The 15,350-nt window shown below is 43.1% G+C and overlaps 1 protein-coding gene across 2 annotated transcripts in view; it reads left to right on the forward strand.

The window, feature by feature from the left end:
* The window catches only part of ITGB6 (integrin subunit beta 6), a 112,616-nt gene extending 103,183 nt beyond the window's left edge, over window positions 1-9,433 (forward strand). For both annotated transcript variants that reach the window (XM_090045628.1, XM_090045630.1), the window contains one exon: window positions 1,949-9,433. In XM_090045628.1, the coding sequence (XP_089901754.1) occupies window positions 1,949-2,065 (117 nt within the window). In that variant the 3' untranslated portion in view covers window positions 2,066-9,433. The remainder of the gene's footprint in view (window positions 1-1,948) is intronic.
* Window positions 9,434-15,350: the final 5,917 nt, after the last annotated feature.

Here is a 15,350-nt window from a genome sequence, read left to right on the forward strand (position 1 = left end):
CTGAAAAAACCCCAGACTGAACTCCCTCCACTCCTTTTCCCCCCTCCCATTCTCAAAACAGTAACAGGCTGGGAGCTCTGCAGACACAAGTTGCAGAAGTCACTACATTTTGAAACATCCTTATCTGATACTTCATGCAATGAGGGGGTCAGATTTTCACCGGATCAGCGACATTTCTCTGCAGCTGTGCACTTGTGTTTGGTCACAGCTAGAAACTGCTTTCTGTGGACAGATTGGGCAAAAACTGTCACTTCTGTCTGCCCCCTTAGTACACCCAGAAGCGGATCTTAAACATAGATCCCTAGTTAGGTCCATCTAAGTGAGAACTGTACAGAAGTTCCAGGAAGGTTAGATTGGACTGAAAATAGCCATCCTGACCTCAGTTGACCCTACCTCCGAGGTAGTCTGACTTAGGCTGGGTTGGCCATTTTAAAACCAATCTAACTTTCCCAAACTTCCCAGCACAGCCCCAGGGCTAAGAAAACCCAACCACTGGTCTCAACTCCATGACTGCACTTTTCCTACCCACCTACCTGACACCAGGCTATTTTTAGCCCCACTCCACACCCCTAGACAGACTATCCCCCGCCAAAGCGTCCAGTCCCCCTTCCCATTAAGTCCACCAAAACTCCCATCCCACAAACTTCTTCTGATGCTGGTTTTGTCGTTGTTCACTGATGCCAACAGCTGAGGAAGTAAGTCCCAGTGTGGGGAGGAGGGGAGGGATGGAAAAATAGCTTCACATGTGGGAGGGGGAAGGGAGAGAGATACAAATAGCCCCTGGTCTTCAGTGGGGGAGAGAGCCTCTCATCTCTCCGAGTCCCCCTGCAGACCATGCATACCTCCTTGATCCCACTAAACCTTCCCAGACCCCACCAAACCCCATGGACCCTGCCTGCCCCACAATCCCACTCGTGGATGTTGTCTGCCCCCTCCCCCACCCCCGTGCCTTCCACAGATGCCACCTGACTCCCTGATCACCATAATTCCCCCTGTGGACCCTGCTACAATTTCCCCCAGCAGTTGCCACCTTTTCCCTAATCCCTTCTGTGGATCCCCTTGCCCTTCCAGTCCTCCTGTGGACCCTGCCCACCCCCTATTGCTCCCACGGACCCCGCTAGCCCCGCAGTCCTTCCTGCTGCTGCTGCCTGCCTCCCAGTCCCTCCTGTAGATACCTCTTGCCCCCCTGATCCCACTGTGGATCCCTACTGCCCTCCTCATTCCCCCATGAACCCTCCAATCCCCCCAGCCTACTTTTCCCCTGATCCAGCTCCCTGAACTAGCCTCCCCATCCCCACTTACTTTAGATGGGGTGGGCATTTTTAACTCAGTCTACCCTTCCCAAATGTCTGTACCCATCTTTTCCTCCCAAATAGGAGAATAGTGACAGATTTACAGTTTATATAATTCTTACAGAAAAAGAAATTACAGTCTTGTTCCTCTAAAATGATCCATTCTTCACATTCTATCAGAAAGTATTGTATGGCACATGGCTAATTACATCCTTGAATAAATGTTGTTTATGATGATGGTCATTTTGTTACGTAAGCAAAAAGACTTGTTTCTTTTTACATTTTTCTGAATCCTAGAATGATTTGTGCTGTTCCTTATCAGCCTGTCGTAATTTTGTCTTTTGGTGATCTTTAAATGTATTTGTACAGGACCAAGCTATTGAGGTTCTTTCTGAAGTAAAGCATTAAAACACCTTCTTTCCTTAGGGAAAGAGACACTAGTGAACATGCATGTGGTTTGTATCTGCATATTAAATCATGGCTGGTGACTCAAAGCCTCCTGAATCTTTGCTAGGGAGGGCAGCATATATGTATATAGATAATTTGAAGAGGTAATGTTAAAGCTGAGGGGTTGCATCTACATAGCTGAGTCAGTGGTCAACCAGCAGATATGATAAAAATTGCATTTAACTTATTAGCATGTTTCTGTTTTATAGGGAACAAATCCACTGTACAGAGGCTCAACAACAACATTTAAAAATGTAACCTACAAGCAGCAAGAAAAGCAAAAAGCGGATGTTGCTGCAGATTTCTCCTCGCACTTCAGACACTGAAAGATTAGTTTTACTGACAGTAAATACGCAAGCACTATTTCATTTTTATTTCATTGTTCCTGATTATGTGGACATTTCTTAGCAATGCATTCATAGTTGCATAGTAATTCAGCTGAGGAAAGTGTATTCTGCCATCATTGGGGATACTTCTGTAATTGCTATAGTGATGAAAATTAAAAAGACAAATATAAAGACACATTTTTAACATTAGGGTCAAAAATAAATCTTTAATAAATGCACTAAGGTCTGTAATTTGCTCCACAAAAAACAGGATAAAAACAATCACTCTTAGTAAGCTGATTTTTCTGTGAGTCTAACTTCTTTTTATGATGAATTATGTCCACTGTATCAATACTACATATATATGGTACATACAATCTGTCCACTCTGTTGGCTTCCATAAAATGAAAGACTGGAATTTATAAATGATAGGATTATAATGCCCATTTTAGCTATGGGTCAGGAGTTCTTGATACCAGACTATGGGATTGAATTTTTTTCACCAGAAACAACTGGATTGATAGGCTAGTTTACATAAATCCAAATTTAAAAAAAGTTTCCTCATCCTCTTTGACTTTTCTTCTTTCTTTGCCTCTTCCTTTTCCCTCACATTAGGTACTGCTACCATTTATAACCTACTTAGGCACTCAAAATAAGCCTATATAGTGTATAAGCCTACCTGTAAACCCTCAGCACACAAGAGAATCAACACAGATGCGGCACAGATGCGGTGTCACGCCCACAGGTATAAGTACTGTGATAGTCCTACCTCAGAAGATAAGATATTTCAGCCCCATAGTGGCCTAGTATTTTACCTTACTGTTTGAGTTGTTCCAGTGCAAGATCATGGATTTACCTCGTTTTAGCAGTTTTAGGATAAGTGCCTAATAATTATTAATCCCACTTGATATTCACTTCAGTGACATTAATGAGGATTTTAAAAATTCAACTTAAACTACAGTTATTAACTACTTGCCATAAATCCTTAGTCAGAAATGCTGATGGTATACACAGTGCTAAAAAAAGGCTGATCTGATGGCTTATAAAATGAGTCAAGATTTTTTGTTTAACTAAAATTGCTGTATTTACCTTGATATTGATTTCCACTGAAAATGGTTACCTTCTGGAATCCACAGCATGCTTTCAGAATGCTGATCTATTTTACAACAGATATGTATTCAATCTGAAAACATATATTCAAAAAACCCTTCTAATATACTGAACAACTGTGCAGGTTCCCTAAGGTATATCAAGCTTTTGGTTGCAGACTGATCATTTTCAAGTAAGTATTTATTCCTAAAGATGGAGCAAATTCAGTCTTCTTCACCTGTTGCTGCACTAGGATGGAGTAAGAGTACTATCTCAGGTAGCTGTGACCCAAACCTCTTTTAGGAGCTGAGCCGAAGTTCATGGAAGTCAGTTAGTATGGATGAGGCTCTGAGTAAAATATTTACTTATAAACTTATACATATGTAATATCAAAAAGGAGCGCTGTTGAGGTTATTTCAATTTGAATTTCATAACTCTTTGTCAGCAGCTTTGATCAAGTTGATCTGATCAAATTATTCTACTCTAGTACCCAGACTTTAGACAAAATAGTGTTTTAGAAGAGTGTGACTGAAGATTGCAGTACATATACTTTACTCCAGTTGTTAAAATCCCCATTCCTTCCCCCTCAAGTAATTACTAGGAAACTATTGGTAATGACTTATGGACCTCTTTCTATGCGATTAAACAGGCTGGTAAATGTGCAATACTGGACTAGGCTCTGCAATAGATAATTGTGTAAGAATTATCACATAGTTAAAATAAAATGCCTGTGGAATGAAGATGAGATAATATAACTATTTAAAAAACCTAAAATGACTGCCGAGTAAACAAGTAAATTCAGTTACTGAAACTAGAAAGTTAATTAACTATGTGTACTCTTCCATACTTTTACACACCTTGTAGTAGTATGGGTCTACAGACCTTCCAGTCATTTAACTCCTCTCATGGTCAGGGGAATTCACACAGAATACCAAATCCTACTTTCTTAACCATGTAAATAGTTCCAATAGGCACATCTACACATTTGCTTTAATGTACATTAACCTATTTTAACGTGCATTAAAGCGTCTCTAAAAAACATGCTATTTGGTTAATGTGCATTAAGACAGGCTAATGCACATTTTTCTAGTACCTCACAGGCACATCTGCATGTGAATGTGCCATAATTACAGCACATTAAGTTTAGTACTTGTGAACACATTTACACATTCTCTGGGTACGGGTGCAGTTCTGAGAGCCGCTGTAATTAAAGCGTCAACTTATCTCCCAAATCAACGTTCCAGCACTTAAAAATGGTGGGGGCACGTGAACTAATGCTAATACACAAGTAATATCTATTTGACCTTTACAGTAATCCTGGCCCCATTAAAGCCAATGGCAGAATTCCTACTGAGTTTAGGGAGCTAGAATATCACTCTCTGGGAATGTCTACATATGCATTAGTGTGCTTTAGTTAATGCTCATTAAATCTAATGCTTCTGTGGTAGGGTGCATCTACATGAGACGCTAGAAGCACAGTAGACTAATTCTACTGACCATTAGAGAATCATGGTGAGAGCTGTGTTAACACACTCATTCAATGAACTTTAATTCATAGAAGTAGAAGTAGGGTCAAAAGGGGCCTTGTAGATCTTCAATCCCGACCCCCCGCCTGGGCGGGAGAAAAAGACTGGACTCAGATGAGTCCAGCCAGGTAGTCATCAAGCCTGTTCTTAAAGATCCCCAGGGTAGAATCCAGCACCACTTCCCTTTGGAAGTTGGTTCCAGCTCCTAGCCGCCCTAACTGTGAAGTAGTTCTTGCGGATGTCTAATCTAAATCTGTTCTCTAATAACTTGTGTCCATTGTTCCTTGTCAAGCATCCACACCACCATTTTTAAGCACCAGGACACTGATACATGAGATGCAGGAGGCTGCTGGAGCACAGCAATTGTCATGCTCCAGCAGACTTGGTTAACTGGGTCTGCTCCGATATGCTGGAATTCCAGTGCATCAGAGCAGCCTCTACAGTTATATATAGCCACTCTGTAATAACAGGTACTAACTTAATGTGCCATAATTGGCACTACTGCACAGTAGCTCTGGCACACATCTTTTACATGACAATAATGTTCAGTAGACTAATTCTACTGAACATTAGTGCATTAGCACAGCTTTCACCATGATGCTCTAGTGGTCAGTAGAATTAGTCTACTGTGCTCCTAGGGTCTCATGTAGATGCACCCTACCATGGAGGTATTAGATTTAATGAGCATACTAAAGCACACTAATGCACATGTAGACATTCCCAGAGAGTAATATCCTAGCTCCCTAAACTCAGTAAGAATTGTGCCATTGGCTTTAATAGGGCCAGAATTAATGTAAAGGTCAGACAGATATTACTTTTGTATTTTTAAAAATTAAGAACTCTTTTAATGTTTTAAAAAAGAAGTCAGCAACCTTTTTCAAGTGAAGGGCTGAAACAATCTGGCTGTGGTCTGATGCAGTTCAGGGGCCTTTGTATACGCCATGGTTTTTGCCCTTTCTTGCACTGTTTTCCAGACACTTTAAAAGTCTTTCTGGTGTATTGAAGTAAAACTCGTTGGACATAGTTTAGTTTGGCTTGCCACAAATTAAAGCATCATGCCCATGGATTCATTACATGCAAACACAAAGGCACTCAAAGACATGTAATGAGCTTCTTTGTCCACCAGATGGCATTGTGACTTTTGTAGTTCACCCTTTTGAATTGCTTCTGCTTTCAAATTCCTTCTGCTTTTTTTTTTCTTATGCCATATGCCGGCTCCATGCTCCCATAGCTGCATGGCAGGGCACAGGGTGGGAGGTAGCAGCCTAGGGGGGCAACATTGGACCATCCCGCTCTCCTGCAGCACCAGCCAGGGACCGGGCTTAATTTGTTCAAAAACCAAGTGCATGCAAACACTGATGCGACACTCCACAGCTTAATTCATTCAAAAACTTAATGTATGCAAACTCTGATGCAACATTCCAAAATACATAAGTTTAAATTTTATAAACCTATTTAATTTAAAAAGGATTAAACCCTGTGGTGTGTACAGGCACCCCAAGTGGCTACATTGGCTACCACTGGCACATGAGGAGGGGCATGTTTTCCCTGTGCTCTTGTTGGAGTCACACAGCTGGGAAATGCACCCATGTTACTGCTTGTTCTCCAAGTCCCTCCTTTTCCCAACCCCACCCAGTTTACCAGCTGCAGTATGAACATAGCTTTTAACTGGAGAAACTGTGCTGGGGCTGGGCTGGGTATGGAGGGAGGAAGGGGGGAGCAGTACCGGTGTGGAAGCATCTTCCAGGTTCCAGCTCCCTGCCCCTGTGCAGCTCCCTTATGGCTGGGAGCTGTGCTCACACTACTGCTGCTTCTCCCCAGCTGCGATGATTCAAACATAACTTCCACCCAGAACAGAGCTGTGCCAGAGCCAGGGAGGTGGAAATTGCTTCCATGCTGCTTCTGCACCTCTCTATCCCCAGCCCCTCTTCTATCAGCCCAGGTCCCTGTGCAGTTCCACTCCAAGTAAAAGATGTGCTCACATCACAACCTTGAGGGAGAGTTGGGTGGAAAGAAGCAACAGCAGTGCAGACACATCTTCCAGCTCCCTGACTGCTCAGCCCCAATATGAGCACAGACATAAGCAGAGCCCTGAAGCTCAGTAAGCTGGATCTGGCCCATGGGCTGTATGTTGTCGGCCCATGTTTTAACAGATTAAAAATCACTATTGCCATTGGTATTGATTAACCTTTAGCAAAGAGGCCCTAAATTTGAATGGCCCTAGAGGACTTTACTACCATAATCATTCATCAGTAATTCTCCAAGCCAGAGCTGAGGCAATAAATTTTGTGCCTATACTGTACTGTTTTGTGTACCTTCTACCATACAAAAATCAGTCAAATTCCAAACTGCATAAAAGATTCATCATAAAGAGAAAATAACTAATCTCAAGGGAAAAACATTTTCAAATTATTAAGTGCCAGCAAAGAAATGAGCTCAGTTGTAATAAGGCATTGTTCAAATGCAATAATACACAGTCCCATGCCTGACAAGCTTACAGTTCATAAGAAACCCATCAGGTGGAGATCATGTTAGAAGCTATTTTTAAATTAAATTTGAGTTGCAGGATAGTTAGGCAGCACATAATCTAGCGGCATTCACACACAGCCTGGAATTAAGCTTATCTTTTTAGTTAGATTATAATATTTGTTATTGTGGAGATATTTTAGCAACTTTTTACATGTTTTTTTTTCCTTTCAAATTGTATATTTGTGTGTAGTGAGTGGGATGAAAAAGTCTTTCTGCTGTTTTCATGGTAATTGTTTTGACCCAAGGCTGGACCTTAAGAAAGGCCAAGACTGTTATAGAAATACTTCTGTTCACTGAAGAGTTAACTAAATAAAAGAATGTTCATCAGCAATTTTTTTTCTATTTGTGAATCTTTTATACCTTGAACATATGGTTAAAAGTTGTGATTAAAGTCCATTTGCCTGGCATGATGATTTTTCATTTTGAGTGAAAAAATATGTATTAAACCATATTGTGTGTCCAAACTGCATTCCATTTGTGTAACTTTTTGTTTCAGGAAACAACATGATGTAGGATATAAGCAATGATTCCAGGACACAAGACTTCAAATATCTGCAATAATCTTTACATATTATATGTAGTCATAGAGCGATCCTGGTTATTTTGCAGTTGGCATAAAAGTAACATTTCCCTAATGGGATGATCATAGTGGGCATGGACAATTGTTACATTTCTAGCAGAAAAAATGCCTTTTCCCTCAAGAAACTGAGAGCAGACAGGCATTTGTGCAGTTTCTACCTCAGGAAATGTGCTGCATCTGAGAAAAAGATGATCTTCTTTCAATGAGGAAGATCTTGCCTGTGCAAAAATTTTTCCTACCTTTCCTAGACCAGGGTGATCCTGGTCTGGGGAAGATGGGTGAAAGGGACCAGTGGCTGCTCAACTCCTCCTGGGAAATGGTAGGACTGGAACAATGGGAAAATGCTCTCCTTATGTTGCCCAGGCTGGGCTCACCCTGGTGAGAGGAGGTGGCTGCAGGGTGGAGACTGCCAGAAATTTGCAGCCCTAGAAATGAATGTCTGTCCGTAGTTATTGAAATTACATATGTACTTCCATTTGTTAGCAGTATATAGGTAATTCCACCAGAATTCTCCTCTCACTAGGACTATTTAACCTTGAACAAAGAGTACAAATTTATACCTTTATTTCTTTGTATTTCTAATATTTACAATATATTTTTCCTCCAAGGATTTTCCATTTATCTAGTGTTTTATGTCATTTGATCATCTTTATCAGCTCCCTCCTCATACTTTCACGTTTTGTTGAAATTTGCTTTTTTTATTTACCATCTTTGTTATTACTGTTACTATATGCCCTAGAGTTTTTGATACTACTTTCTGTAAATTATATAAGTAATCTAACATGACTATCTATTTTCCTTTGTGTCCTATTTACTTTTCAGGAAAAAATTAGGCAAGTTCCCGCATTTTGAAGCCATACATTTTTCTAAAATATCATGAGATTGTATAGATTTTATATAGAGCCATTGCACTTCTGCTTACAGATCAGGCTCTATCAATTTAGTTATTATAATAATCATTTTACTGTTGTTTGAAGCTAAAGGCCAAAGTGCATATTTTCTATTCAGTCTGTAAGTTGCTTCTCCTTTTTCTTTAATGAAAATCCATATATACTGTTGCCTTGTTTGCTAATATCCTGCTGTGAGAGAGACAGCATTCCTCTCTATTCTTGATTGAACTATATTGCCAGTCAATCATATTACTCGAGCACACAATAAAAGAATGTCTTCTTGTATTTCACAGTGGAATGTGAAACCTGAAATTGATTTGATTGTATACTGTGGCTGTGGCATGTAATTTATAGCAGATTCTACACCCATCTCTATAAATTTGTATTTTTTGATGTCCAGAAACAGAACATACCTTGCAATTTTCTTCTAAATTTTCATCATGATCCATGCTGAATGCTGGAAGTAAAAAGGGATAAGGGACGTCAGTCTGGAAAGGCTCTGTATAAATACTTTCCCTTTACCATTCATTCTCTACCACTGTGGGGTACAGGATAGTGGGCCAAATGAACTTGAGGTCTGACCAAGCGTGGCATTTTTTTAATCTTCTCACGTGTCAACAAAGACTGAAATACATGTATCATTATTGTCCTTTTTTGGTGTCACAATAAGAAGGTATGAATTTGTCAAAGGCTCGGGGAATTTAAGAACTTATCTTGAAGTGTACCCAGATGAAGACTTTTATCAATAAAATTTCAATGGAGCAAATTAGGACCAAGAACTGATTTCAAGGAAGACATACCCTTTTTATTACATTATGTATACAATAAATTAATGCTAATAAAGCTTCATAACTTAAATATTTTATGAAGTGTCAAGATTCAGCTATGAAAGATCTTATAGCATGATTTTTTTTCAGCTATTTATGTGCAAAATAACTTTTCTTAACAATGGTTTGGAGATTTGGAGGAAATAAGTAGGAATCAAATGCACCCAAAGTCTAAGTGTAGAAAGAAATGGTTTATATTACAGGCAGTCCTCAACTTATAATGTTTCAAGTTACAACATTTCATACTTACAACATTTATAAATTGACACCCTGTTTCAACTTTCTGACGTCAGTTTTGACTTTACAATGCTTGATACAATGCCAGGCCACACCAGCGAACAATTTCTCTGTGTTGCCCATCTCCCTGGAGAATATCTGCCCAAACTTCCTTGGACATTTTCTTTAAAAAAGAAGACAAACCTCAACCAAGACTCCTGAGAAGACTCCACCCAAGAACCCTTCAAGAAGTCCAGCAAAATTACCTCGAAGAAGTCCTTCCAAATCAATATGATTGCTATTTACAATATAAATACACTGAAGTAACTATATTACTTACCTATAATTGACTGAGTACAAAATTCTGCATTATTTTCAGTGAAAATATGGTATTGGGCCTTGGTTCAGCAACCAATCCCCCATTTATAGCATTGTTTCCTATGGGAAAATTGGTTCCAAGTTACGTTTCAACTTAAGACGCAGTTTTCAGGAACCAATTGTGTCGTAAGTCCGAGGACTGTCTGTACTGTAATTTAATGTTAGAGAGAGTTGGGCTTTGAATTCTTTTTGGAGAGATTCAGCCAACCTCTACTGCTAAAACTTATAGCCCACTTTAAATGAAAATTGTGACTCTTAGGGTGCATCTAACACAAGATGCATCATTGCGCATTAGCCTAATTTAATGTGTATCATGGGTTCACATCTACATGTGTGCACCTGTAATGTGCATTAAAAATGTTGAAATTAGACTAATTACACCTAAATTTGACACCTGCAAATGCAGGTGTCAAATTTAGGCACAATTAATTAAAGCACATTAACACATGTGTAGATATGACCTGGCACTAACTTGACTGCCAGGTCTGCCCAGCCAGTAGGGGCACATTGCAGGGCTGCAGGGACTTGGCATTAACTTTAGTGCCAAGTCCCTGCACATGTAGACACCTGTCAAAATTGCTTAATGCGTATTAGCTTAATGCACATTAAATTTAGTCATGCTTAAATGCACATGTAGACATGCCCTTATTGATTGTTTTCTCTCCCAGTTACTTGTTTTGGGTCCCACTAAAACATACAGTGACTTCACAATCAAGCCTATCTGATTATAAACTCATGGCTCCTATTCAATAAAACTTGTAGTATTTCTCTTTTGGGTCAAAGAAAGAGAAATTGGGCAAGATCATTTAAGAATGAAAGATGGAGAGCCCAGTAAAGAACAACTGGAATGAAAAAAAGGAAGCATTTTAAAAAAAAGAGCAATATACCAACCTTACTCTACTATGCTTATTCTCTCTCTCATCTTTCTGTGGAGTTTAGCTATATAGCTTTCTTTTATAAATTCTATACAGACTCCTCTGTAAGCCATTTTCTTTCATTTGTTTGCTTAAATTTTCTCCCACATCTTTGCCTAACCTCCGCATGTCATCTGCAGCCATGTATTACATATAGTACCAGTATAAAAAAATAGCGTTTAAGGACAGCAAATCTAATATGATCATTCTATGACTTGTGTTTCCCAAAAGGTCAAAAAAGCTGATTTGCAAGCCCTTAAAATCTATTAATTTATGCAGTGCCTGTGCAATGGTATTGAGTACCCACTATGTGCTGTGGAAAAGGGTTTTGAATTAGTACCACATAGGCCAGCAGTGAAGGCTAACTAGAGGGAGCCAGTGAGGGAGTCTCAGCATTTATGCTTTTACATAATCGGGGACCCTAGAACCTAGACTTCCAAGGGTTCCTGCTACAACCTTCAGCTGTGCAAAATAGTAACTACTATTGTATCACAGCTTACAACTCCACTCACTGATATAGGAATGTGGGTTAGATTTCACTTCTTAACCTCACCAGACCTTGAAACCCAGCTTGATTACTCAAGCTTTTTATGCCCAAGGTGCTTGACACTATTTCTACCCAGAGGCCATATCTATATGAGACACTGACTGCACCATCGTTACTACACAGTCATTTAATACTTGTTGTGGGGGATGGGGTGGACTACCTTGGGTTGGTCTCCCGTCTCCCCTCGATGGCCCCTGGAGAAGAGGGGGGGATCTACCGTCCGTACCGCGCCTCCGCCGATCTCGCCTACCATGACTTGATGGAATTTTGGGGGGGTTCACCCGTCTGGGGAAGCGGGCAGTCCGGATGCGGTGCCTCGGCTCTAGAGTCCAGGGGTCCTGAGGGCTCCTCACCCGGTTCTCCGGGGTTAGCCGCCCTCTGGGGGGGCTTCCTACAGGGTGCTAGCCCCTGTGGTAGGTAACAGGGCCAAAAGGAACAAAGCAATATAATGCCAACACAAACGTCTGCGCCCGCTTCTCTGGGGAGGAGGTTATCTCACTCCGCAATGGCCTTCGGCCCCGGTCGGGCGAGGACCTTTGGCCCCTTAGTCTGTCCACCAGTCCCGCAGTGGGGTTTCTTCCTCCCCCTGCAGGACCCTATAAGAGTCCTTACGGTACCCGGCTTGGGCCAGGTGCCGCTGCCTTCTGCGGTACTGGGGTCAGCGTTCCCCTACCGCCTGCCGCTCGCGCCACGTAGGCGCGTTGGGGCTTACCTCCACCCCAGCGGGTCCTGCCAAGTGGCCAGACGGCTTGCAGCCGCCTGAGGAGGGTCTTTCCGTCGGGCTCCTCTTACCAGGACCCTCCGGCTCCGCTGCCGCCAGCTCCGCTGCCGCCGGCGTTGGCTCCCGTCGGAGCCTCTCCCTCCCCCTGTTTGGGGTTGGGGGGCTCCTTTTATCCCTCCGGGCCGGTCCCGACCCGGATCTGTCCGGGTTCCGGACAGGGGAAGGCTCCCGAGCCCACTTCCGGGTCCGCACCCGGAAGCTAGGCTGGACTCCACCGCCTTCCGCCTGGCCCTGGCCCCCCGGGTCTTTGACCCCTTCACACTTGTATAAACAAGCACTACAGTAAAATCTCCAGTAACTGGCACCTTACAAGCCAGCATGCTAGCTTGTAAGGAAAACTAAAACTGGAAGTGCCCACCATGACACTTCCGGTTTCTCTGAGCCTCCACAGCCCGGGCCAAAGCTCAGCCTGCGCTACTGAGCCCCCATGACTTGGGGGCATAACAGGCTGCGCAGGGCCTGCCTCCCTGTCCCATGGGGCCCCGGGGCCCGTAGGGCCTGCGGGAGAGTCGGCGATGCCGCAGGAGGGGTGGTGACACCACAGATGTGGCAGAAGAAGCAGCAGCCCAAACAGTCAAGGATACCTTTTCAGGCCACTCAATTAACAGGCATATTTTGTTATCTGGCATCCCCTATTCCCAGTGGATGCCTGATAACAGAGCTTTTACTGTAAATGACTGCACAGTAACCTGAGTTACCACGCAGTACTGTCACCAAATGGCTTTTAGATGATGCTGACTGCACAGTAGTTCATTATTACTGCGCAGTAGTATCACATCACACATCCTGCCATGCAATGCTACTGCACAGTAGTAATGAATTACTATGCAGTCAGCATCTCATGTAGACGTGGCCAGAGACACTTGGGCAAATTAATCCAAATCATCTAAATCTGTAAATTTTAAAGTGGATTAGTTTAACCACATTAAATCTCCTATATAGGTTGTCTCATTTAGAATTAAGATGCCTTAGTTTGATTTACCCTAATAACAAATTAAGAGTGAATGAGGATGTTCAAACAGCTGCTTAATGCAGTTTAAATTGAACTTCATAAATTGTTCAGCTCTACTTTCCTGAGTGTCCCTACATAGGCAAATCCTTTGCGGGGTGGGAAGGAGCCTGGGAACAGCAAATATACAAAGACACATGTAGAAGGAGAAATCTAGCCTCCTCCACACCAAAGGCCAGAGATGAAAAATTCACATCTGTCTTTACTGGTCTAATGGCTTTGATGAGTATAAATAATCATAACTGCTATCAAAGACTTTAACTAATGTTAGTGAACGAGAGCATCTGGCCTATTGTTCTCATTTGTGTGTGTGTGTGTGTGTGTGTGTGTGTGTGTGTAGGCAAAGTTCTTTGGGTAAATGTGATATCTTCTGTTAGACCAACTAAATAGTTGGGAAAAAGTTTCATAGTTTCATAGTTAGCAGGGTTGGAAGGGACCTGAGCAGATCATCTAGTCCGACCCCCTGCCACGGCAGGAAAAAGTACTGGGGTCAAATGACCCCAGCAAGGTGTTCATCCAGCCTCCTCTTAAAGACTCCCGGGGTAGGAGCCGGCACCACTTCTCTTAGAAGTTGGTTCCAGATCCTAGCTGCCCTGACCGTGAAGTAGCGCCTCCTGATATCTAGCCTAAACCTGCCCTCTGCCAGCTTGTGACCGTTATTCCTAGTCACTTTTGGTAGTGCTCGGGGGAAACAGGGACTCCCCCAATGCCTGCGGGTCCCCTCAGACTAGTTTGTAAACAGCCATTAGATCCCCCCTTAGCCTTCTCTTGTGGAGGCTGAACAGGTTCAGGTCCTGTAGCCTTTCCTCGTAGGGCCTGCCCTGCTGTCCCCGATCAGGTGAGTGGCCCTCCTCTGGAACCTCTCCATGTTGTCCACATCCCTTCTGAAGTGCGGCGCCCAGAACTGCATGCAGTACTCCAACTGTGGCCTGACCAGTGCCGCATAGAGGGGGAGGATCACCTCCCTGGACCTGCTTGAGATGCATCTGTGGATGCATGCCAAGGTGTGGTTGGCCTTCCTGACCGCCTCCCCACACTGCCAGCCCATGTTCATCTTGGCATCAGTGATGACTCCAAGATCCTTTTCTGCCTCTGCACTGACGAGAAGGGAGTTCCCCAGCCTGTAGGTATGGTGCTGGTTCTTCCTCCCCAGGTGTATCACCTTGTACTTGTCAGTGTTGAATCCCATCCTATTCTCATCTGCCCACCTCTGTAACCTGTCTAGGTCTGACTGTAGCCTATTCCTTCCTTCTAACGTGCCCACATCCCGATATCTTAGTGTCATCAGCAAATTTGAACAAGGTGCTTTTTACCCGCTTGTCCAAGTCACTGATGAAGATGTTGAACAGTGCAGGCCCGAGGACCAAGCCCTGGGGGACCCCACTGCCCACATCTCTCCAGGTCGAAAATGACCCATCCACCACCACTCTCTGGATGCGGCCCTCCATTGCGACCCATTTGACTGTGTAGGTGTCAACACCACAGTCCCCCAGTATTTTAATGAGAATGGGGTGAGAGTCAGTGTCGAAGCCCTTCCGAAAGTCCAGGAAGACTATGTCCACTGCTACCCCTGCATCTAAGGATTTGGTGACCTGGTCGTAGAAGGCCACCAGCTTGGTTTGCCAGGACCTGCCTCTAATGAACCCGTGTTGGTTGCCCCTAAGTATAATCTCCCCTGCTGGCCCCTTGTGGACATGTGCCAGAATAATTCTCTCAAAAAGCTTACCCAGGATTAAGGTAAGACTAACTGGCCTATAGTTTCCCAGGTACTCCTTCCTCCCCTTTTTGAAGATGGGAACCACATCAGCCCTCTTCTGGTCCTCTGGCACCACACCAGAGCACCACGAGTGCTCGTAAAGCTGTGCCGGGGTCCCGCAGTGACCTCAGCTAATTCCCTAAGTACTCTGGGGTGGAGATCGTCCAGACCAGCTGATTTGAATACATCCAGTCCCTCCAGAAGTTCCCTAACTAGTTCCTCACTAACCCTTGGCCTAGGTGC

This window comes from Crocodylus siamensis, chromosome 4 (assembly GCF_052110815.1).
Source record: "Crocodylus siamensis isolate JL-2025a chromosome 4, ASM5211081v1, whole genome shotgun sequence".
Taxonomy (NCBI): Eukaryota; Metazoa; Chordata; order Crocodylia; family Crocodylidae; genus Crocodylus; species Crocodylus siamensis.